Source organism: Megalobrama amblycephala, linkage group LG1 (assembly GCF_018812025.1).
Source record: "Megalobrama amblycephala isolate DHTTF-2021 linkage group LG1, ASM1881202v1, whole genome shotgun sequence".
Taxonomy (NCBI): Eukaryota; Metazoa; Chordata; class Actinopteri; order Cypriniformes; family Xenocyprididae; genus Megalobrama; species Megalobrama amblycephala.
The window spans coordinates 29428738-29455188 of record NC_063044.1 but is presented as its reverse complement, the minus strand read 5'-3'; the positions used below and the strand labels follow the sequence as shown (position 1 = coordinate 29455188).

The 26451-nt window shown below is 37.9% G+C and overlaps 1 protein-coding gene and 1 long non-coding RNA gene across 5 annotated transcripts in view; one reads left to right on the top strand and one right to left on the bottom strand.

The window, feature by feature from the left end:
- Positions 1 to 26451, bottom strand: part of brd4 (bromodomain containing 4) — a 65818-nt gene that overhangs the window by 23813 nt on the left and 15554 nt on the right. For 2 of the 4 annotated variants that reach the window (XM_048188538.1, XM_048188529.1), the window contains exon 1: positions 16140 to 16839. The exons of 1 other annotated variant lie outside the window; for it this stretch is intronic. In XM_048188538.1, coding sequence (XP_048044495.1) covers positions 16140 to 16240 — 101 coding nt within the window. In that variant the 5' untranslated portion in view covers positions 16241 to 16839. Of the gene's footprint in view, positions 1 to 16139; positions 16840 to 26451 lie in introns of those variants that run through there. One more of the 4 variants, XM_048188523.1, reaches the window with a different exon arrangement.
- On the top strand, positions 16946 to 22032 carry LOC125267183. The gene is made up of 2 exons (XR_007184631.1): positions 16946 to 17247; positions 21703 to 22032. It is a non-coding gene; the product is annotated as an uncharacterized LOC125267183 (long non-coding RNA).

Here is a 26451-nt window from a genome sequence, read left to right as displayed (position 1 = left end):
GTTTAGAGTATGAAATGCAATAAATGGTGTATATAGAACACTTCCTATAACACCAGATGTACTCGTTACATCAGAAGAAGAATGGTATTTACGCTAATATTAGTCTCTCCGTTTATCACGAAGTTTACCGTAGTCAACCGGATCCGGGCCGTATCCAGGTGAACTAGATCATCCACTGCGAAGGCCTCATCAACACGACAACCAGTGGCACAGTTCCTCAACAAACCATCCATACCAGCATGATGAATACGATCCTCAACTAGAATAAAACTGGAACTAGAATAAAAACTTTGAATGTTGCGATCCCATCGGACTCATGATAGCTACCTGAATCGTAACAAAGCACTAGGGCTGCACGATGTATCGCATGAGATTGTCACGCGCATTTCGTCAGTAAAGCCGATTCCCTGATTACCGCTAAATCGCCATCACCTGCTTTCAAATGTTGCAGCATTTAATAGACAGAGCCGTAGATCACTGAAAAGCCACGCAATATCGCGTTCATATCGCAGATGAATCGCCTTCGATAATGAACGCAATATTGCGTGGCTTTTCAGTGACCTACGGCTCTGTCTATTAAATGCCGCTCCATTTGAAAGCAGGTGATGGCGATTTAGCGGTAATCAGGGAACCGGCTTTACTGAAGAAATGCGCGTGACAATCTCATGCGATATATCATGCAGCCCTACAAAGCACTGTTCGCCAGAGGAGAACTGGCCCCCCGACTAAGCCTGGTTTTCTCCCAAGGTTTTTTTCCCTCCATTTTAACACCTATTTGCCACCTGACATCACCTGTTGGAGTTTGGGTTCCATGCCGCTGTCGCCTTTGGCTTGCTTAGTTGGGGACATTTGACTTGACATTTGATATTCAACAGTGCTTTGATCTGCCTGCATTGACACTATTCTTTAAGAGCTCTCTTTCCAAAAATATATACCAGTTATCAATGTAAAGCTGCTTTGACACAATCTGCTTTGTAAAAAGCACTATATACATAAAGGTTACTTGACTAGAAACCTTTTTTCAGTTTCCTTAAGATAAACAGAATACAGATATTCAGAAAGGTGAATTTTGCCCAAAAGAGACAAGTTTGTACGTTTTCAGGAAATAAGCATACAAACTAAGTGTAGAACAAACTGCATATATTCTCCACTGTAGAGATGTCAAAACTCAATCCGCGCACACACTTAACGATTGTAAGGCCGATTATGAATGTAAATTGATATTTATGACTGATCACGCTCAAAACGTGTCCAGTCAGAGCTAGTTGCATTCAGTCTGCGATTACAGTCGTGTTCAAATTCCATGTGTGAGTATATAAATCGGCTCCAGTCGAAGGAAACAATCGGTATGTGTGTTCAGTTCAGTCTTAGAATGTTTTAGCTAGTCGTTAGGTGTGTCCCCGACTTCAGACAAGGACAGTCAGCGTTCTGAAGCATTGAGAGAGCCTAACTGTTTACAAGATGCTATTCGTCCCATTTGCAGTGAAGATCCCTGGAATTGGGCAACAGTCTGTGACTGTGTAACTCAGGATGTGTGAGAGAAAGTGATCTTCAAGTGTAAGTGCTTGAGGGCAAATATTTCTATTGCATCCGGCAGCGCCTGTAGCTGCTGTGAGGGTCTGCGGGTTGACCAGCATCCACCCCCCTTTCATGCTGCGGATCTCTGGAGAGCTCAGGATGTGGGAGTTCAGCTCCGAGTTAACTTCACTGTTCCATTCAGCTCCGTAATGGGGGACATCATGTCCAAGTCGGCACACAAAGCACACTAGAATCTTCAGCCTAAGGCCATGAGGACACACACAAAAGTTGTGTGCCCAAGCTAAAAATACCTCGAACTATGGAGGAAATGCAACCAAAATGGGGTGGGCTGGGGCTGAGCTGAAATACCCTGCAGGTCCTCTGACACGACACATTCAGGCTGCCACACATTTCACTTCTTTTCCGAATCTAAAAGTATCTGTATACACACAAAGCACTTGTTTATGTCTGACTAACAGCATTCTTGATGACTCACATAGTGACGAGAGAAACCGTGGGTAGATCACATGACCACTATATCAACCCTAGAGCTCAGACTCAGAAAGAGGGAGCTGACGATCTGCCAGCGTGACTACTCAGGAAAGAATGCCAAACTGTCTGTTACCAGTAAATGCTCACTCATAAGCTGCTTCAGGGAAACATTCAGGGCCTCCCTAAAAATCAAGTTAGAACTCATATAGATGAATATACGTCACACAATGCTGACCTAATTACAAGTTTTGATGTCAGTAAGGTTTTTTAAAAAGAAATGAATACCTTTATTCAGCAAGGATGCACTAAATTGTTCAAAAGTGCCAAAGACATTTATAATGTTACAAAAGATTTCCATTTCAAATAAATCCTGTTCTTTTAACTTTCTATTCATCAAAAAATCCTGAAAAAAATTTAATCACAAATGAAGCAGGACAACCGTTTTCAACATTGATAAGAAATGTTTCTTACGGTTTTACTGTATTTGTATTTTGAACTGTAGTGTATACATGAATGTTTCAGGTTCAACAACTCCAGTGCTCGTATGAACATCGTTCTGTAGCATGCTGTCCATTTCCACAGACAATGATTTTGACCCGTCCCTCAGACTGTCTGGATAAATAATGGAAACCAATGAACCCATGCTTTCAAAGAGGTATGAAAGTCCACTTCTTGTATCCTTTTTCCAGTAAAAGTCATACCAGAGTAACTATACATGGCCATGATGACAACAGATTATACGGCTAAAGCCAGCAAGTGATTCTTCAAAAATAGTCCAATGTTAAAATGTATAAATGCTTAAGCCTTGTAGAAATGCTTTCAAAGCAGTATTTTAACACTTTTACAAGTCAATGCAGTGTGACATTGCACTTTGACTATAAATGCATTAATATTCGGGCTGGGCAACAATTTCGATTCATAAGCTTGCGATTCAATTCGATATCGATTAATTGGGGCCGATCAGCTACAGTTCTCTTTTTTTTCCTTCTTTTTAAATATAAACATTTAAATGGCAGCTGTCATAAAAACAAGTCAGATTAATTCATACATTAAACAGTGAAGAAGAGGTCAAGTAAAAATACAATGAATATGCAATATAGTGCATAGACTATATTTAACAAAATGCTCCTCTCAAGAGCTAATTTTTCTTGCTGACTTAATGAGATTTTAAACATTGAATGGCTTTTCTGAGGTAAACGTAACCGTTTACAAGCCGTTTTGATGTCTTTCCGTGGCTGAAACACTGAGCCATGACATGAGACGTGATATGGATTTTGTTAAATTGACCTTTTGTCGGAGTTTGATTGACAGGCGATCTAACCAATAACAACACCGAATCTGCCATTTTGTCCAACAAAGCAGTCAGGGGAGTTAGTAGATTTACATTGGTGGGCTTGAACTTGAAAAATGATGTGTACTGACGTCGTTCTGTGGTTGAAATGTGGTTGATTCATGTTTATTTGATATAAATGACCTAGTAAGATGCGATGATCGGTTCATGAGCCGCTTGATCCGAGGAGCTACAGCGATCTGTCACGACACATTAAAGAGTCACAAAACGGTATTTACTGTTTAAATTTCTTTAAAAATTACAAAATTTGAGACTTTCATATCAAAAGTAATCTGCTCTGTCTTGTCTGTCGATACGTTGTCAGTGTCCTCTTTGCTCCGCAATGTATTTTTCACTGTGAGAACATGAAGTGTGGCATGAGAGCGGCATGGCTTGTCGGACAAAGCAACAGTAACTAAAGGAGGCGGGTCTTTTGTTAATTATACTGTTTCTTTCAACATGCCTTCTGATGTTCATTCATGTTTATTTTGTGTTGTAACTAGTAAAGCGGAGGAGATGATCAGTTCACATGTGCTCCCATTCTTGGGATGCCCTCGATGAAAAATTGAATTTATCTTGGCATAGTCAAATAACAAGAGTTCAGTACATGGAAATGACATACAGTGAGTCTCAAACTCCATTGTTTCCTCCTCATATGAATCTCATTTGTTTAAAAGACCTCTGAAGAACAGGCCAATCTCAACATAACACCGACTGTTACGTAACAGTCAAGATCATTAATATGTACGCCCCCAATATTTGCATATGCCAGCCCATGTTCCCAACATTATGAAAGGCATTACACAAGGGCAGCCAGTATTAACGTCTGGATGTGCACAGCTGAATCATCAGACTGGGTAAGCAAGCAAGGACAATAGCGAAAAATGGCAGATGGAGCAATAATAACTGACATGATCCATGATAGCATGATATTTTAGTGATATTTGTAAATTGTCTTTCTAAATGTTTCATTAGCATGTTGCTAATGTACTGTTAAATGTGGTTAAAGTTACCATCGTTTTTTACTGTATTCACGGAGACAAGAGCCGTCGCTATTTTCATTATTAAACACTTGTAGTCTGTATAATTCATAAACAACTTCATTCTTTATAAATCTCTCCAACAGTGTAGCATTAGCCGTTCGCCACGGAGCACAGCCTCAAATTCATTCAAAATCAGAAGTAAACAATCTAACAGTATACAATACCCACATAATCCGACACATGCATGACGAACACTTTGTAAAGATCCATTTGAGGGTTATATTAGCTGTGTAAACTTTGTTTATGCACTGTTCAAGGCATGAACGAGCTCCGTGGGCGGGGAGCACGAGAATTAAATGGCCAGTAGCCCTGAATCGGCTCATTTCTAATGATGCCCCAAAATAGGCAGTTAAAAAAATGAATTAAAAAAAAAAAATCTATGGGGTATTTTGAGCTGAAACTTCAGAGACACATTCAGGGGACACCTTAGACTTATATTACATCTTTTAAAAAAAAGTTCTAGGGCACCTTTAAGAATCAATATTAGTTCCTCAAAATGAGAAAATCGACTCAAATTGAGAAATTGATATTTTTACTATACACGCTTTTTTTGCTTGCTTCATAAATCGACAATTCAAAAGAACAGCATTTAGCTTCACTTTGTATATGATCTTTGATGCACATAACTATCAGTAGTAGTAGTTTACTAATAACCGCTGACAGTTAATGTGCCTACTAGGCTTGTTGCGATAGTCGGTGTTATCGGTGATACACCGTGTTTAACCCACCTACCGGTCATAGCACTTGACCACCGGCACCGTCCCCATTATGTTGAAGTTTTAGCCTATAGCAATAAAGCACTTAATTCAGTTAGTGACTACGTGCCTTCGTAATTTAGCGTAAGCGGAACGAGCGCCGCAGTAAAGCAGCAGCCGGTGTCCGATTTCATTTATCATTTGAGGAGAGTGAGGCGAGCTAACTGGCAAAGGATGGCGGAAGATCTGGTTTCAAAGCGAAATGCAAAAGCACCTATTTGGAAATATTTTGGATTCAAACCAAATGCCAACAGGGAACCTGAAAACGTTAACGAGGCAACCTGTAAACTTTGCCTGATGAAAGTGGCAGCATCCGGAGGTAACACTTCGAATAGGCTCCCCGTTTTGACAAAAGTAGCCAAAAAATATCTTTGTGTTTGTGCAACAAGCTGCGCATCCGAGAGAGTGTTCAGCACGTTGGGAAACAATCACCCCAACAAGATCTCTTTTGAAACCAGAAATGGTAAATGTGTTGGCTTTTCTGGCCAGGAATATGTAAGAATGTATGCAACAAGCAGTGTGATCACATTTTGTTCCCTGTTGCAATTTAAAATGAAGGTTTTTCGTTTATTGTTTCTCATTTAGCCTATTTATAATTTTTTTGTACGGTGTATGCAGTTAATAGGCCTACCTCTTTTTTTTTTTTAACAGCTTAACGTGAGTTTAATTTTTATATTAGTTTTTTTTTGCACTTAAGTGTCCAGTGATTATTCAGGTAGGCTACCGTATTTAACGAAGTTCTTGATGTTCGTTCGTTTCATATTCGATGGTTGTGCGGTGTTTTTGTTTTGTTTTGTTTTTTGCTGAAAAAGGCAGAAACTTTATTTAACGAATAGTGAATTTTTTTAATATAATTTCTTGTTTGATACTTGCACGATGTGTGCAGTGGTTCGTTTTGTTAATAAATGCACTTTAAAGGTGTTTCATAAGTGCTTTTGTTTAGTTTTTGCATGGTGTGTTAAGTTATTATTCATTTTGCAATAAAGATGTGTGTAATACAAGCGAGTGTCTTATTGTTTTGTGTATTTTTATTAAGAATAAAATAAATTAACCCATGATTAATTCAAACAAATGCTACTGAATTGCCGCTAATTAAAGTGAAAGTAAATTGAGACGTGTGCACGTCTGCACGACCGCATTTTCGGCCACCCGAAATCCCCGACACGCAACCCCGGTGACACCGGGATTACCGTTTTTTTTACACGTCGATTTACCGGTGGAAAAAATCCGTCACCGCAACATCCCTAGTGCCTACAGTTACTAATATTTCTTTCATCAAAAAGCAAAGACTGCATCAGTTTGTTTACAGTACAGAGATTATCACACTGTCAAACACTGGGTTTGGAGTGAGTCCTGTAATCCAAACATTACAGCAATTAAATGTGGTTGATGCTTCATGGATGCTGTTGATAGAGCTCAACTTGTATTTGCCCAAAACTTTCCTTTAAAGCCCGAGAGGCCTCTTGAATTCACCTAGCAATTCACTACATCAAACAGTTTAACACGGAAGAGCTCCCAAACCGAACAAACACATCAGGAAATTCACAAGCCAATGCGAGACAAAACACACGCCAACTGTCTTGTACCAGCAAGATGCAAATGAGCTGTTGTGATGGCAGTGAAAGTAGAGTGATCTCACACACACACACAGGCTGTACGGAAAACACATCAGAAATACAGGAAGAGATCACACTTAAGTGACAGACTGAAGCTGGAAGCACTACATGACCCCACCATGAGTTTAGTCCAGCTGGTGTAGCATGAACACGCACACAGATGGCCAATAACCGCCAAATCTGTGTGGTGCTGTAACTTCATTCAATACGCTTATAAAGATCAACAGCCAAATAATTCATTCAAACACAGTGGGGATGTTTTTCCATAAACAAGTTGCTTCATTAACAGCTCAAGAGTTGTTATCCAGCTGTTCAGAGCAGATTTTAATTTGACTCGCTCTGCAGAGGTTTAGAATAACAGTCAACAGTCAATTAGACTATTATCAATTTACAACTCTGCCTGTGTAATGTTGATATAAAAAAAAAAAAACTACACAAATGCAAGTCAGACTCTGAATTTTCCCATTTTAATAAACAATGGAAAACTTCCTCTTGTGTAAAGTCCCCTCAGCAGTGCTAGTTTCAGTCTCTCTTTTTTTTAATACACGCATTACTCTTCTTCCATACAAACAAACAGGACATCTTAATTACAACATTTCTCTACTCTAGTGCTGAAACAATTATGAGTTACTTAATGTGACTTTTAACATCCTTGGCAAGAATATTTTTTACTAATTTTTCACTGAAACGGAGAAAGAAAAACAAAAAAAAAAACAGATGTGGGTCTCAGTCTTCTGGCATTTTTGCAATGTGTTGATGTGATGTATTTCTAAGAAAATTACACAAAAATAAAAGCAGCCATGTTTTTACAGAGCTAAAATGAATTTGCAAATCTGGGCAAAACAATGAGGATTTCTCAAATGCAATACCGCACAATACCAAACAACATAGATTAGACTATTTGCTAATATTACAAAAGTCGATAAAAGTGCTAGCTAAAACTATCGAACTATTTTGTCATAATATTGAACAGATACAAAACATCTGTGAACATACTGTGAGTGACATGAACAATTCAGGCTTTTGATAAAAAAAAAAAAAAAAATTCAGGTGGTAGTCAAAGAAGAACTCTAAAGACCACTATAGAAAAAAAAAACATTCACGGGACTTTCCAAACACCATGGCTAAAAACACCACGAATGTTTTCAAAATAATTTTAAAATTACACTGACATTGATTACAAAATGAAACTAAAGAACTAAACTAAATATGAAATCATAATTGTTGACTTTCTGTTGATATTGATATTAAGAATCATTATTACCATAAACGGAATTTACATCAAAAACTTATTGTGTCTCACATTATGTACACACACAAACAAAAACTCATCTTAGACTGCTTAAAACTACTTTATACAGACTAGGTCATGAACACAACGGACATCTCTAAATTGATTAACTGTGGCATAAACATTTGACAACGCCAGTTCAAGTAATTGCTGCCTCAGAAAAGGGTTAGTTTACCCAAAAATGAAAATTCTGTCATTAATTACTCGCCCTAATGTTGTTCCACACCCGTAAGACTTCTATTCATCTTTGGAACACAAATTAAGATCTTTGATGAAATGAGATTTTGATGAAATGAGATTTTGATGAAATCGGACAGCTTTCTGTCCCTCCATAGACAGCTACACAACTACCACTTTTGATGCTTCAAAAAGTTCATAAAGAGATTGTAAAACTAATCCATATGAATTCAGCAGTTTAGTCCAAATTTTCTGAAGAGACTCGATCACTTTAGATGATGAACAGATTAAATGTAGGCTTTTATTCACATATAAACATTGATCAGCGAACAAACTCAACCAAACCCGCTTGACTCGTGAGAACAAACCTCTTCCGGAAGCTCAAACTTGCTGCGTAACACACAAGAATGAACCTCATTGGTTCTTGTACGTCAAGCGAACATGCTTGAGCTTCTGTTTACCACAACTGATGTGTGCATTGATGAATGTTTATATGTAAATAAAAGCCTCAATTCATATGGATTTGTTTTAGGATCTCTTTTTGAAGCGTCAAAGTTTCAGTTGCGTAGCTGTCTATGGAGGGACAGAAAGATTTCATCAAAAAGATCTTAATTTGAATTCCAAAGATGAACAAAAGTCTTGGAACGACATGAGGGTGAGTAACAAATGACAAAATTTTACTTTTTGGCTGAACTAATCCTTTACTTATATTCATTACAAAGTGCCCCAACCAGGCCAGACACAACAAGATTGCCAAACACTAAACACGGAAACGCAGTGCAACGTGACAATCAGGTGCAGGATTTCACCGTTTACTCTCTCGTAATGCACTGTACAGTGTAAAACACATATCTTGAGTTCTGATGTTTCACCTGACAACATGCTTTTTATGTTACACATTGTGAATTTAGTGATTCAGGTAGTCAGGAATAATATTTATTTTTATTTCTTATGCATGATATTTTATATCTTATGCATATGTTGTGATTGTTTTATGATTATTTTAATTCATGTTCTATGTAAAGCACTTTGAATTACCATTGTGTATATGAAATGTGCTATATAAATAAACTTGCCTTACAGTTTGAGGCATATGACTCTACACTTTCACAATCAGTCTCTCTTCATCCATGTTTGAACATGCATATACATGAGGAGCATCAGAAATAGAAACCAAGCAGCTGACAAACTGTACAGACACAGCTGATGGAAAACACTAGTATATGTGCATTTGTTACACATCACCGGTCCATCACCGGTCCATCTCGTGTTAATCTTGAGTACCTGTAGAGTAGTATTGCATCCTTCATGTCTCTGAAAAGTCTTCAGTTTTATCATATTTATAAAAGATAGACACGCTAAGCCAAGTCTTTCTGAAAAAAGCCAAGCTCCTGGAGGCGTGTCTGCCGTTAGTGCCGTGGGCGGAGCTAAAGAGTCACGAGGGCGCGCAGCTTTTGCGTAGAGATAGTCTGCTAGCTGCGACATCATTATAAATGAAAAAAGGGAACAAAAACGTTCATGTTGTTTACATTATATGCACTTGAGCGCCGACTGCCAACAAAACACAGACATCTGATGCAGTTTTACTCACCACCCACGATCCAGCGTCGAACTGGGACATGTTTACAAAGTATTCGTCACCGAAATCCCAGGAACAAACATACATGCACAACTCCGTTGCTACCCCGGAAAAACAAACTTCATCCTCTGTTCCCTTGACGCTGGGTTCTTTGGAAAGCTGAAAAAGGTCATCTTTCCCTCACAACCAAAAACACACTCCTTTGTTGACAGGAGCTGCGTCTCATTTCGGAGTCTGCGTCCTCCGGAGGTCGCATTTGAAGGCTGCATACGTCATCAAGGATGTCATATTTAAGAAAAGTAACCGTAATAAAATTGACTGATATCCATTGTGAGGTGTAAATACTGTATGCTGCAATCTAATGCTTATTTATCTTAAATGAGACTGCCTCGATGATGTATGCGGCCTTCAAAGGGTGCAGCCCCTAAATTAGGAAACCGTATCCTGATCGAAGCGCGTTGATGAGTGTGCTCTTGCTCTGGCGTGCTTAGAAGCTTTGTGTAAAAAAACAAAAACAAAAAACAAACAACTTGCTATATAGACTATACACATAGGTTGTACGATAAAAACAGATGTGTTTGATTCAGACAGGATTAAACATCACAAAGGACATTTATGAAAAAGATTTACAGATAACCCAGGAAAAACTTGCCCCATCACAATAGACATAGTGACCATGAGTCAGATACTGAGAACTAAAATCAGGAACAAATCTTGGTCATGCACTGGGAAAATGTTGGGCAAAATCTGATCAGTAGTAAATAATCAAGCTCCTCTGACCTCTTAAGGGTCATTCTGACCACATAAGAGTCATTCAAGAAGAGTCAGTTGTAGCCAATATGCTACTGTTTTAAATGTCTCGCTTCATGTATTAAAGCATGATATTTTGTCAAAACATATTTAACAACAAGAAAAACTAAGTGCCAATATAGCTAAAAAAAAAAACTTTATAACCTGTAAAGTTGAAAATGTATAATGCGAATGTGACGTGCTTACTGTCTCAGATGCAGCTATTCCATATATCCCATTTGCTGGTCAACCTCATAACTCCATCTGATTTTCATAAAATGTTAATATTGTAATGACACATACACATGTTTGACATATATAGTCACAATACCAACTTTGATGACACAGTGTTTAATTATTTAGAAAACACAAGGTTTCCACCCAACAGCGACAATATGTAAATTTGTTTTATCATCATCATCAACAACATATAGCTACCTATATAGGACCTTGTTGTGTTCCTACCTGACTAAAGCTCAAAATTTTTACATTAAGTGTGAGTACTACTATTAATATATTATCCAGTTTTAATATGCCATTTGAAGCAATGCATGTTCGTGCAATTTTGTTGTTTTAGTGCATAGTGGTGTGCCGTGGGATTTTTCACTCATCAAAAGAAAAGGAAAAAGGTTGAGAAACGCTGGTCTAGACTGACATGATAGCCCACCACACTGACTGGGATGGAAACTGTCATCTTGTCAGTAGGGTCACTAAGGCCCCGTTTACACCTGGTATTAAGATGTGTATTGGTCAATCGGATAACGAGTAGACGAGGGAGACACATTCCCATTAACACCTGGTCTCTTTTGTCCACTTTCAACCACTTCTGTCCTGATTTCTTCGAGGGGAAGGTAAATGTATGTGTCAAAATAAGCTCACGCAATTTACATATGAACGCACCCAGAGACGACGGATATATTATATATATATACATATATACACACACATATATACATATATATATATATATATATATATATATATATATATATATATATATATATATATATATATATTACACACACATACACAAAGAGCAGCAGCTTTTGTTTCTGGTCTGACAGCCGCAATACCAGGCCAAACACTGTGAGCGCATGTTAGAAATCAGGAATGATGAGAGAACATTGTGCTTGGTAAGTTTTTCGTCTTCAAACCAAACTTGGGTCTTAAGACGACAACGTTTAAATCCCATCTGGCTAGCGTTTCCCATCATTTTTACGCATTAGGTCAGTAGGCGGAGAGTAGGCGTCTTTAGCCTTTAGCTGTTCAAACACATTCAACCCATGAGCGTTTACACTACGAAGGCAATTCGGTTGAATGCATTTTCGACTACCACTGGAAGTGGTCGAAAGTGGACAAGCTCAAAATGATTTACACCCAGTTTACACCTGTATTTAGAGTCGTCCATGTGATGTGATTGACCAAAACATCTTAATACCAGGTGCATACCTCGAATGTTGTGGACAAACAATGCAATGTATTTAAATCCATGACCACTTCAATAGTGTGAAATATGGACTTAAAAGTTTTTTCAACTTCGCTAAAAGCTTGATTTTTCCATGGTATGGTTGACATTTCAATGGATTTGCCCAGTTGTCAAAATGCAAAGCTTGTAACTGAATGGCCTCACGAGACACAAGGAGGTTGAAGGTTGTAATGTGACAGCCTAGCATTGGGATTATGACGTTGAAAAGGGAAATGCAAATCTTACAAATGCCTTTTATATCACTTAACAGCTAAACAAATTTCATTTGTGATGCACAACTAATCGAATTAAAATGTCACAATGTTTCATGTCTACTATCAGGTCCCCCTATAACCTGGGTTCCCAAACATTTCCATTCCAGAACCCACTTAGACAAGTATAATCTCGCCAAAATATTTGAGGGAGGGCAGAAGTACTGCAAGTACTGTAAGATTCATTTCTGTCACATTTTTAAGGTTAATAAAAATAATAATAAAACTGTAAAATTTCAATGCTAAAATTTAAGTTTAAATTCATTTACTGATGTTAAAGAGTATATAAAATGTCCATAAAAACATGCAGTGCATATTTATATAATTAAATAAAATTCACTGAAATGTAAATTTAGCTGCAGTAAAATGACTTTGCACTTTCCCACTCTGCGACCCAGTTTGAAAACCTCTGCCCTATAACATGCATTGGGAAAGCTATACATTCATTTTATTTTCCCCATTCCAAACATTTTGGCTGGTACAAGTTGTTAAATTTAATCTGTATTTCTTTGCAATGCCACTTGAACAGTAATAAATGACCTAAAATAAAATAAATATGAATATCTTGCACACTGATAGCAGAGCATGGACAATGCATTACATGAGATTAAACGGCATTGGGTTTCATTCACTATTAATAGCGCGATTAATTCATGCTTAAACGCACAGGAGAACTTCTCATGAAAAATTTCCACCTATTACCTTTCCACCTATAACACGCGAGTACGCACATGAATTCGTTCTTAACCTCGTTCTGATGTTAAAGACTTGAGTATTCATGATATTTTGTCCAAATGTATTCAAGAAGAAAAACAGAGCGCCCATATAGCTAATAAACTTCATAACCTGCAAAGGTGATGAAAAGTTAATGAAAAGGTATAATGCGAATGCGATGCGCTTACTGTCTCAGATGCGCCTATTATAGCGACAGCCAGATACATCTCATTTGCTGGACAGCATGCAGGATAGCAGTCTGCATAAAACACGTCCAAACCATCTTCTTAAGGGTTTCCACACATTTCTCCATCTGTGAATAAGTGTACCCTCCCAGCTCCAGCTGTAATTGCACATTACTCTCCAATTTCCAGGTATAAAAAAAAATAAAAATAACACATTTAGAAGGCCACAGAGTGTGACTTCTGTATGTTTGTCGTTTCTTCGTAATTTAAGAATAATTTTCAGTACGAAAATTATTGATAATTATTTGTTTGTGACAATTGTCAGTTTCGTTTTGTCTGATAGTTTAATTTGATTTTACAACTTTATTCCGTTAGCCTTGACATCCGTGACCACTTAAACACTATTCAAAAGAGTCATGAGAAACTATCACAGCAATAATTTAACTTGGTAATATTTAAGCAAACTGTGTGTTCAATGGCTTTTGAAACTGCCATTACAACTCCACAAGAAGGGCCTGGTCTGTAAAGACCACCGTTATTAAAAGCCTGAATTTGTTCACATGAAACTTATGTGAACATGTTTCCAGCTCAGCCCTGGTCAAAATTCACGCCAAATAATACAAGCAATGAATATGCTAATATAACCTTACAATGTTTTTCCTTTGGACAACTTAGCAGCAATTTGCAAACTGTCAATTTAAAAAGTGCACACAGTGTTGTGAAATTCTTCATTGCTCCTAGGCTCTGCTCAACATCATCTACTACTGAGTGTAAGTGAACACCGACAATTTTTCTGCCAAACTTCAATCCATTAAACAAGTGCAACAGGTGCCACTGTGCTTTACAGACTTGAAACGGCACAGAAATCAGGTTGGTTGCAGTACTAATAAGAATGTGAACTTGATGAACCATGACCACCAAGGAGTGACAAGGTGCGTTTTACCTAGAAGGGTAGGTCAAAGCACCGTGAGAGCGATTCGAAAGCATACAGAGCCACCTGCTCTCTAAACGCTCTCGCAGTGCTTTGATGACGCGGTACTGCACAGCGCCGCTTCAAGCTAAACACACCTAATAACTGCAGCACTGTCTGTCCTGGGGCATTAAACTTCCTGCCCTGTGGAATAAAAATTGACCTCTGAACTGGACACAGTTCATTACATACCACTATGGAATGTGTGTGAGGGAGGAAGTAGCTCTGGTTACTGAGAACCTGAGCGCGCACACACCAGGAAATCTGGTTCTACAGGCAAGCCAAGCCCAACCGTGACGCATGAAAGGGAGGGTGTAAAAACCGACAGCAAACAAAATGGCTGCATCCCTACCGAAAGTAAACAATTAATCATTTATGCTGATACTGGGAGTTTCTCAGGACAGAAAGCTCCAGGCTCCCAGTGGAGGTCTAGGTACAGGACCGGGGCAGCAGGTTTATTTGCTTGAAAGCATATGCATAAATAATAAATGAAACCGCACCGAGTCAGTTGCTCAGGCCAAGAGTCCCACCTCCCTCATCCATCTTCCCTCTCCTCTTTCACACTTTTGTCTCACCGGCACTCCTGGGAGCTGTTCTTCCCTACATCTCAGCTTCAACTGCCAGCAGAAAGAAACTTGTTGTGTTTGTGTGTTACAAACTGCTCTCGACGTGGAGGGAACTAATCTGTACAAACATCAGCAGGGACTCCATGGGCAACTCTGACAAACAAAACAGAGGTGTTTTTTCCTTGCTTGAACATTTGCTGTGCCGTGCTGTGTTTGTTCTAGCTCTTTGATCAGTGACCTAAAACGACTCCGAACAGGGTCTAACAAATGTCTATTGGAGAACGGAGCCAGGAGCGCACTGGCAGCGCAGCACACGGTAGGCATGTGCGCAATGTGACTGGAGAACTTTTTTCCACCGCAGCAGCTCTCCGACTGCAACTGTTCCACATGCCTCTCCCGACTCAAACTTCAGGGTGGGAACATCCAGCTCGCATTTGACATACATTCACAAGTGTCAAGGCCGTTTGTTATGCTAAGAGGTTTAGTAGATGAATATTCAGAATATTCAGCAGTTTCATGGGAGCGTTTTGTCACTAAAATGCAACATTAGTACAGCAAACCCAAGCTAGATTGTCTATTTAAAGAATATAAAGCAAGTTGAGTTGCTTTAAGTGCACCTGAAGCACTTTGTCAGGTGAAACGAGCGAAGGACGTTGGGAACTTAAACAGTCCATTCTAAGAACAGCACAGAAATAGATTAAATAAACAAGGACAAACTTCCTAAGAGACAAGTGGCTCTATATTAAACGCAGACCCACTAAAAAGTCATTTTCAGCATTGGGAAACATCTACAAACCTTTTTTTCCCCCAGGTATGTTTCAGTCTGAAATATCAGCAGTGAAATTAAAAGAGCCAAATAATGTCATAATCATTTACATATGCATATTTGCAATAAATCTAAGATGAGCATTCACTAAAGTTGCTAAATCATAGCCGGCTGAACCCTCTCCTTCTGCCACAACAAATACACCACCCCCTTCTTCCTCTGAAAATCCCACCCCCTCCCCCTGCTCACTCACACACCCCCTCTCTCCCTCCGGGAGGCTGCCTATTCGGGGCTTTTAGCTTTCTTACCAACAATGCCACCCTTTAAAACACTATTTTGAGGCCATTCTGGGGAAAACTCACAGTAAAGGACAATATTCAAAAAAAAAAAAATATTACAAAGTGACGACTAGAAAATGTTCCAAAAACGAGTAACTCAAACCAAAAGACTACCACAAAATCTGAAAATACTAACTAACTTCATCAGGAGTAAAGTACAAGCTAGCAAGCTACAAAAAAAAAAAAAAAGAGATACAGAACTAGCAAACAACACTGCTGATTAGTTGTGTAATGTTCAGAAAAGCAAATTCACAAAAAGCTTATCAGTTTTACCTTTTAACAGGGACAGAGCAATGTGCAATTTTTTCCAAAAGGGCATCCAGCGTCTGAAAATCCAGCAAATCATTGGACTTGGAATGCATTTTGTAATCCATTTATGAGTTCCTCTCGGACCAAAAGCAAAAGCAAAACAGAAAGGGAACTAAAGGCAAGAAAAGTTCGTCACTCGATCCCAAAACACAGCAACTTCTCGCTCTCAAATCTCCAGTTCCGTTGTATGTGTCCTAAAATCCACTGCGCCAAATACATGTTAATCCATAGTTAGTCCACCATAGTCCTGAGAGAAAGGTTTCGTGGTTCCTGAGAAGCCTCTAATCGGAGTTTCGCTGGCGAGGGAGAGAGAGAGGCGCAGAGGCCTGAGGCCGGCTGGATCTGTTAGCTCTGTGCGCCGGTCGGCTCTCTACACCCTCCCCCAGTCAGCAGCACAACGGCCCAGTTGCCACAGGCACTTCGCCCCATTGTGTGTCCACCCGAGGCCTCACCTCACACAAACCACCTCCAGCGGGGCGCCAGAAAGCGGGGGAGAGGAAGAACGAGCGAAGTAAAACCCAGAATGCGCACTTTCTTTCTCTCACTCGTTCGCCGAGAGCAGCGTGTTCTTACTCAACAGTGAAAATGGCTCTGGCGCTTCCTCATTGAGAAGAGGCTCTACCCACACACCCCTCCCTCGGCTCTCTCCAGCGCTTGCTCATTCTCTAACCCCTCCCTTCTTTCCCCATCAATAGCACGAGCACTCTCCACCCTCCCTCCCTCCCTCTCTCTCTCGCTCTCTCTCTCTCTTCCTGCCTCCTTGTCTCTTCTCAGCACACACACACACCTTTAGCTCCCCACCCCCTTCCTCCCTCCATTTCACCCTCCCCCACTCATTCTTTTCAGACCGATCTTCTGCTTGCCTCCCCCCACTACACCGAGGGCCGCCTTATCTGCTGCCTCTCCACACGCCGCACACATTCACACATGTCTAGACTGCACCGGCACAAAAAAACAAGCCACACTGGGGCTGCCCAACCGGCGCGCAGGAACTGCCCTCCGTGCCAAACTACACGAATGTGCGAGACTCTGAAGCTCAGATGGGAGGGTTTACAAGGAGTAGACGGAAACGGTGAGTGAGTGGACCCATGGGAGGATGAATTAGAGGACAACACAGGGATACACCTCCATAAAACACAAATACTTCTTGGATACCACTCGCTTAACGCGAGAGGATGTTGATTTTAGTAGTAGGATTTTTTTTTGTGTGTGTTCTCCGAGGCAGCGCTGTCGCAATTCCATACTGGTGCATGACTCACAAACTTTGATATAGTTTGGTGTGGAAATTTTGAACGTTTATTATGCATCAGGGTTCTTCGTGTTGAGTCTAGTGCGGCGCAGTTTCAGCCATGATGGTTTATTAAAGGGTTAGTTCACCCAAAATGAAAACTGTGTCATCGCTGTTCCTCATGTGTTTCTAAATATGTTTGTCCTCACGTCTGAATGACGATGTCTTTCATGGAACATAGATAAGTCATTCATATGACTCATGTGCTGTATTACAAGTCGCCTGAAGCCATAAAGTCATTATTCACTTTAAAAATCATTATAAAAAACAACAACATTCCTTTTTCCACAGCACTCATATCTCATTCGCAACTCATTGCAACTCGTTCACATATTCAAACAAGAGACCCATGAGAACTAAAGGGCTGTTTATCTCACTGAAGTCAAACCTTGATGTTTAAACATGCACAAGTGCAAATGACATGAGATGTCATTTCAGAAAGTTGCAATTTAATTCATGAACATTAGTTAACTACATTAGTAAACATGAACTAAGAATGAACAGTACTTCCACAGCATTTATTAATCTGATGTCATGTACATTTCAACATTTACTAACATTTTTAAAATCAAAAGTTGAATTTGTTAACATTAATGCACTGTGAACAAACAAACAAACAATTGCGTTTTTACTAAATTAAATGCTGTAATTTTCATTTCATGGTAACTGTTCACATTATTCAATGAATTAGCTAAAATGAACTAATGAGACCTCGTTCACTGTAAAGTGTTACCCTATTGTAAAACTTCAGAAGACTTTGAATATAGTCTGCAACTACCCTATTCAACTTGCAAAAAGTTGGAATCATTATCTGTTAGTTAACTGGACAGTAAAAACTGAAAAGTTGACAAGTGAAAATCAAAAAAAATCATTGGATCAACTTATTTTTAATTGTCGATTAGATTTGAAAATGCAAGTTGACAAAGATACAGGTTGGTTTTGAAGTTGGAGGATTTCTTCTCAACACTACAGAAATTAATTTTTTAAACCATTTATAATGAAGTTTTGTTTATATCAACTTAACTCTAGAGCATTGGTTATGACATGCATAGAGCCTGAAGCAATTCAATTAGTCAGGAAACGAGCTCAAAATTATTCCTTAACTGTTAACAAGTCTGCAAACTGATATTCAAAATAAGTAAAATGTTTATTCTGCAGTTATACACTACCGTTCAAAAGTTTGGGGTCAGTAAGAATTTTTATTTTTTTGAAAAGAAATTAAAGAAATGAATACTTTTATTCAGCAAGGATGCATTAAATCAATCAAAAGTGGCAGTAAAGACATTTATAATGTTACAAAAGATTAGATTTCAGATAAACACTGTTCTTTTGAACTTTCTATTCATCAAAGAATCCTGAAAAAAAAAAAAATATTGTACACAAATATTTTGTACAATTGTAAACAATAAATGTTTCTTGAGCAGCAAATTGACATATTAGAATGATTTCTGAAGGATCATGTGACACTGAAGAATTAACGATGCTGAAAATTCAGCTTTGCATCACAGGAATAAATTACATTTTAAAATATTTTCAAATAGAAAACAGTCATTTTAAATTGTAATAATATTTCACAATATTACTGTTTTTACTGTATTTTTAATTAAGTAAATGCACCCTTGGTGAGCAGACGAAACTTCTTTTAAAAACATTAAAAATCTTACCGATCCCAAACTTTTGAGCGGTAGTGTATGTTAATGTTTGTAAAGTTTGTTGTTTATCGAGAACAATTTTTATGTCAAATTGAACACGAGGTATTCATTCAGTAAGTTAGAGTCACTAAACAAGCTTGAAATTGTCACTTGTTATTTTATACTAACTTTACTTTTGTTTAAACTTATTTTAAACTAAAATAAAATGTACAACTATATGTACAGGTTATTTGACATTCCTAATGTCGACTCTTTAGCTTAGGTTTTAACAGATGCTTACAAGGCTTTAATCGATACATTTCATGTTTCGGAGATCAAAGGCATGTGCTGCATTAAATCTGCACAAATTTAATGTCCTTCTAAGCTGGCTAGGCTATCACACGTGCTTCCAGACTAGTCGACAGAAAGACACAAGACTGCAAACGTCATCATTTAAAGTAAACCTTTATACTGCAGTTATTTTTTAAAATGATTCAAACATAATAAAACAATAGCAGAACGTTGATTACAGCATGTAACAAAATTATTTGTTAATAAGCTACAATATTACTTAGTATTTAAAATGAACTATGATATAAACCTATAGAAATACATTAGACACAGCACCTGTTGTGAGGCATGTTAAGCATGTTAAACAATGTTACTGCCCAAAACCTTTTTATCTTGATATGCAGCAACTTCACCAGCACACCTGACAACTCAGGTTCTACAGGACAAGAAAAGCATTATTTATTTATTTATTTATTGACAAGAGATGAAAGATTATTTTAAGCTTGATCAGCAGGTAAACTGTTAATGACAGTCATACGACAAAGTTACCTCTAAAATATAGATTTATCAGAGCCCTTTGGTATTTCATTTGCAGGACGATGAAGACCTATACTGTTTTTAGGAAGCGGAACTTAGGATACCACATCACTACACACTGCGAAAGAACACTACATTTCAAATCCATTAATCTCGTCTTTTCATTTGGTACCCATTTTTCAGACTCAGAAAAGCAGACAGTCCTAGAAATGTCTGCCCTTGTTTCTCTGTGAAGATTCATCTGCACTGCTTTACTTATTCTGCTGAATAAAGCCTTGAAAACATCTTGCCACATAACCTTGAGTGACTAATGGGTAGGACAAAATATCGATATGGCGATATATCGTCGTCCTTCTCTGTGCGATACGAGAATCGTATCAAAGTCTGGACGCACTTTTATACCATTGATGTGACAAATGTAGACATCTTTAACGTTCTTCACCGAGCACTTAGATATACACGGGAGCATTTGAAAGCATATATTAGGGATCCGCTGATAGACGCCTGCTTTCGAGCGCCTGTGTATATCTGTGTAAGCGCTCGGTGAAGAACGTCAAAGGGTCTGTTTGCACCTGGTCACTTCATGCATTTTCTCTGATCGGATAGCTATCCGATCGTGAAAAGACCAGGTCTAAATGCCCTCCGAAACGCAATTGAGACGGATTTAAATCAGATCGCTCAAACCACTTCAGGAGATGGTCTGGGACGCATTCCAGCCAAAACTGTCTATGCATCAGTCTAAATGCATCTGGTTGTCTGAAACTACATATCAGTTTCAGATATGACAGCGCTACTGCATCAAGCATCGCCGCAGATCTGCTCAGCAAGCTGATGCGCAAACTGCCGCATATGAAAGTGAAAGTAAGTCGCAGACGCGTAACACACAATTATCTTGATTAAAAGTAATGAGACCTTACCAGTGCTGTTGCCGCTCTCTCCTATTGCGTTCTTTGATTTTAAAATTAGCTGATGGTCAATAAAATGCACCTCATATTTCTTGCTTTCGGTGACGTGAACTCTATTAAATGTATAAATCGCAGGAACTGAAGATCGGATTTATCCGTTAACCTGCACTTAACCTTTTCACTTGCATTTTGTTTTCATATTAAGACCGATATCGTGATGTATCACTATAGGATTGTCTAGTGATATATCGATTATCGCAGAATCGCTGACTCGCGATATCGTTATCGTGAGCCATTTATTGTGATCGTATCATATTGTGAGGTACCCTCCGATTCCTACCCCTACTAATGGGGATGCAAATCTTCATGACACCAAATTGATTTTTTTTTTATTTTTTTATTTTTTTATTTATGGTTGGTCAGTCCAATTCAAAATTGATTTAGTGAAATTGGGAGGTTGCTCTCAAATGGTTTTATGAACGTTTTACATGATTGAAACTTGATTACATGAGAGATGATACATTTCATAAGTTATACTAATATATAAACATGAATGAGCTATAAGTAGTAGTAAAGAGGAAGAGATGATCTGTTCACATGTTGGTTAAACAAACAGCTACAGCCATCTGTTGTGCCACATTAAAGTGCACCAAAATGATACTTATTGTTTAAAATTTGTGACGTGACAACTTCATTGCAGACATTGTTGCAGGTGAAAAAATTAAAGCACAAAGCTTATTGCAATTTATTGGATGGTAGGCATGCTATAAATAATGTTTAGTATTACAGCAAAAAAAGATCAATCTATTCCTTTAAGAAATGTTAATTTGATGGGTTAATGTAAGGTGATATTGATGTATTTTTTGTTTCTTTAGGACACTTGATGACAGACAGGCCAGAGGGATAAATTTTGGATTCTTATTGTAAATGAAGATGATGTCCCTAGCACATTGTCTAACATCGCAAACTTTGCTATTGTGTTGGAAGAGGTTTTCAAAGATGCTTCAGACCTGTAGTGTGCAGTGACAAACAAAACTTCAAGCCTGCAGTTATAGATTCATTTCATAACCTTGTTTTAATGTTACCCTCTTAAGCGTCACCTGGATGCCAACGCACTGAAGCACTCTTTGTTTATATTAGTTTTAGTGTAAATGATTGTAATTACCTTGACAAACTATACATCATTAAAAAGAACTAAAACTCAAGCTTCAGTATTTGACCTCTGTTTTATTCTGAAAAACATAGGTGACAGTTATGTCTTAATTTGTGTCAGAAATTATAAAAATGAAAGAGAGTCGACACCTTTAATATGAATGAGCATCAGCAGCATCCATTCAGAAAAAAACTCCTGTACAGTCGTCATGAAAATGCTTGACAAAACAATCTCTCTCAGGGCTTTTAGTTCAAAAGTGTGCACATTTGGAGAAATATTGATAGATTCTCATATGTTTACATCAAATTTCCATAGGGGAGTAATATTTATTACATTATTACCCAAAATACCTTGATTTGGAGACTATAAACACATAATTACAATGATATATGGTTTATCTGTGTTCAAGCCATTTCAGGTATTTTCATAAAAACAGATTGTTTATAATGCAATGCTAATCGACATTGCTTTTATCAATATATTAGGAGCGAATATGTAACAATTTATAAATAATTTTGAATAGTAAAGCTCACTGTAATGTTTCCTTTTTCAAGAAGGGCATTTGATACAGTCCCAAAGAAGGTGGAGTGAGAAGTTTGATCAAAGAAATAGAAAGTCGTCAGTAATTATAATAGAGACAAAAGAAGAATCAGAGTCATAACCAGGCTGGAGAGGTGTGAATGTGTGCAAGGAAGACAAAACAATAGAGACAATACACTTGCTTAGAAAATGGCAATAAATATCAGTTAGCATTTTAGAGTCTTCTCAAAATAAAGTCACATGACATGGTTTTGAAAAACATTTCATAGAAGAAAGAGTTTTAGACTTTAGATCTTCAAGATCTTTAGAGTTTTAGGGGCCGTTCACACAGAACGCGTCTTTGTGTCTAAAAACGTGGTGATTTTTAAAAAAGCGCAGCATAGAACGCGAGAGTCTCGAGACGCGCCTTTGAGACGTGATGCAATAACGACAATAACGGAAATAATAGAAATAGGCAAACTGCAGAATTTACAGATACAAGTTTTTACATGGAAAAAAAGAAAATAAGACAATAATGAGCGCCTCCTCCGCCATGTTTTCATTATTTAAAACAGCTGTCATGCCAACTCGCAATGCTTGCCCCGCCTCCAAGTTCTTCTGATTGGTCCACTGTTTTGGAACTGACATTGATGAGCTGCGCTGCGTGTAAGTGTTGAAATTCTTTTAACTTGACACGGTGTCTTAAAAACGCGGCGCTCATGTGAGGCGCTGCAAAAGACGCGAGACGCGAGTGTAACGGTCATGCGCGTGTTTACATAGAAAAACAATGGGAAAGTAGCGCAATGGAATAGAAAAACGCGTTCTGTGTGAACGGCCCCTAAGATCTTCAAATTTGAAATATAACATGGTCAGGCATGTGGCTTTAGCTGTAGTGCATTTCTAGATTTGACTTTACAATAAACTGCCAAGTGTCTGCTTTCAAATGAGAACATATTTATGCTTTTAGTGCAAAGGCTTCATGAACTGTATCCGTTTTAGCTCAGGTATGCCACTTTTTTCAAAAGCGAGGGGTGAAGGCTAACAGGTTAACTAGAAAAAAAAAACAACGTTTTCAATAAAACACATACATCGAGGCAGATTAAGTAAACAGATTATAGATTTTTTTAACTATAAAAGCTTTATCAGCTGAACAAAACAATATAGGTTTAGAGACATATGACTTTACTCAGTAAATTTGGTTAGGTGAACTTCTTGGCCCAAAAGTTGAGAACTCAAAAAAGCTGTACAGCAACTTGCCTTGATATTTTAAGTTAACTTTTTATTTTTTTACAATGTATGGTGCTCTAGAGTTTAACAGTGACACAGTAAATATGACAATTTTTATTATTATGTGAACTACTCCTTTAAGCACAGAATTACACAATGTTTGTGTGACAGACTGGGACAACCTCTCATTCCCCAAAAGACCTACAGACTACATCAACTGTGTTCTTCCCTGATGTCATTAACCCACCATCTGTCCACAGACACCTAATCATCATCATCATGACTCAGGCTAATTTCCTTCCACCCCCCTCCCTCTCTGCCACCTTTACCTCACTTTCTATCACTTTCAGTTCAGGACCACCCAGTTACACAGCGGTCACAGTCACCCATGCTGACAGTCAGCGCACGATGGAGGGGAAAGTGTTACGAGAGAGAGAACAACAGAAGAGCAGTAGCTTGTGAGCTCCTGTAACTGGTAGGTCACAGAGGGGAAGGAAAAAAAATAAATAAAAAAAACCTGATCCCAAATGGAACGACACACTCCAGGGACTGACAAAGCTGAATACTCTAGTCAACAGTTGAACATTTACAACTAAGGTTTATAGATCGACATGTTGCCAACATTTATATGCCTTTTTTGATCAAAACATGCATTTGAATATTTACGTATTTGCTCTGAAATGATTTAAATGCTTATTTTAGTCCATCAGAGGAATATTAATTTTTAAAATCTTGTACCAAAGATGATTCAAAATGCTTAAAGTACAATTTAAAGATGTATTTATATGCCCCAAGAATCCCCCCCCCCCAAAAAAAAAGGTGTTGTGACCTAGGACCTCATGAACAGGCTGTACTTCTAACCCTTAAAGCCTCATATTAATTCATGTCGAATTAAATCCAGTGTCTACTCTAAAGGTCCATGTAGATTTGATTCTGCCTCATTAAAGGACACTTGTAAACAATCATTCTTACCCAAAAGGGAGAGGGATTTACACTAGAAGATAACAAGCAATTATCATGTATTGAATGCCAGTGAGAATAAAATTGGGGTGTGCCATGTGAGAGTGACAGATCTCTAAAGAGATGAGATCACAACAGCAGATACAATGTCGATGAACAGATGTGACGGGGAGAATCCTGTGTAAGCTGCTTTCTAAACCCAAACCCTTACTCGCCTTCTGCTCAGATATAAAAACACTTTCAGTCACCTCTGTCTTTTTTACGTTTTTTGCTACTTTTCATTTGTACTTGTAGTACAGAGGGGGAAAAAAAATAAGTCGGGTTCAAACTCACCCTAAATGAGCACAGGTCAACATTGCACTTTACAACTATGCCACATTAGTCTTCTAAAGGCTAATTAATTACTGGTGCTTGCTAAAGCAAACTTTATTCATACAACCAGTTAAGAGGTTCACATTTTTAACGTAAGGCATTTTTAAGTAGTGAAGACAAACTGACTATCAAGGTATTTCTCTATATTAGGGAGGACATTTGGCGGTCACAAGCAGTGTTAATTTCGTTGACGAATAATTTTCGTCAACGACATTTTTTCATGGACGAAAACTAGACGATGACTAAATAAAAATGTGTTTTGAATGACTAAAACTATGACTAAAATCTACTCTAATATTCGTCAACGAATAAAAACGTGACGAAAATGAAAGAGAGGGACGATTTGGGAAGATATCCAGTCAGGAATGCTGTCCTGTGTGGAAGATGCGCACATTTGAAGTGTAACGCGCTGATCTAACCGCGGGAAACGCGGCGCTGTTGCGCGCTCTACAGGCTCACGCAGCAGCACTTCAGACTGCTTAGTAATTAATGAATAGCGCACATTTATGCCAAGAGATTGCTTATAAACTAATGTCGATGAATTACGACAATGTTTACTACACTATGTTTATATGGTAATGTGTTGTAGGTTGTAAGAATGCATATTTATCTCCCTCATTAGTAGCCTGCTACTACAATAGGCTACAACGCAGGCTGCAGACATTTCAGAATAATAGTCACAGTGTATTTCGGGATGGTTTATAATTCTTATTTTTTTCCTGGTCATTATTGTTATTTTGTTTACACAATAAACTGTATTTAATTTAATTTCTATTTAATTCATAGTAAACTACTATATCTTCTGTCACAGGAAGGAAAGACTAAGAACATTATTTGACATATTATTCAATATATTTTACAAGTATAAGGGTTATTATAGTTAACTAAACCTAAAACCAAAGAAATCTTCATTATTTGAAATAAACTAACTGAAATAAAAAATAAATATATAAAAATGTAAACTTATTTTATTTCATCTAGTTTCTAAGCTTTACCTTAACCTGAGGTATTAAAATAACAGAAATAAAAACTTAGACATTTAAAAGCGAAAACTAAAAGACAAACACAAAAAATTAAAAATCTAAAACTAAAAATCAAATCTAATAAAATTTTAAACAAAACGATAAGTGTGTCAATCCCTGAAATATGCTGAATTTTGCTCTTTCGTGTCTTTTTGCACTTGAACGGTCAAAAACCGTCTGCTTTGGCAAGCAAAGTACAGTTGGGTGAACAAACAGTTTGGGGAATATCAGATGTACCTATATCAGTGTATAGGATTCTGTGTATTGTTAGAGAAATGCTTTATGCATTACAATTTAACTAAAATCTTATGATATTTAGTCGACTAAAACTAAACTAATACTAAAACAATTTCCGATGACTAAAATAAGAC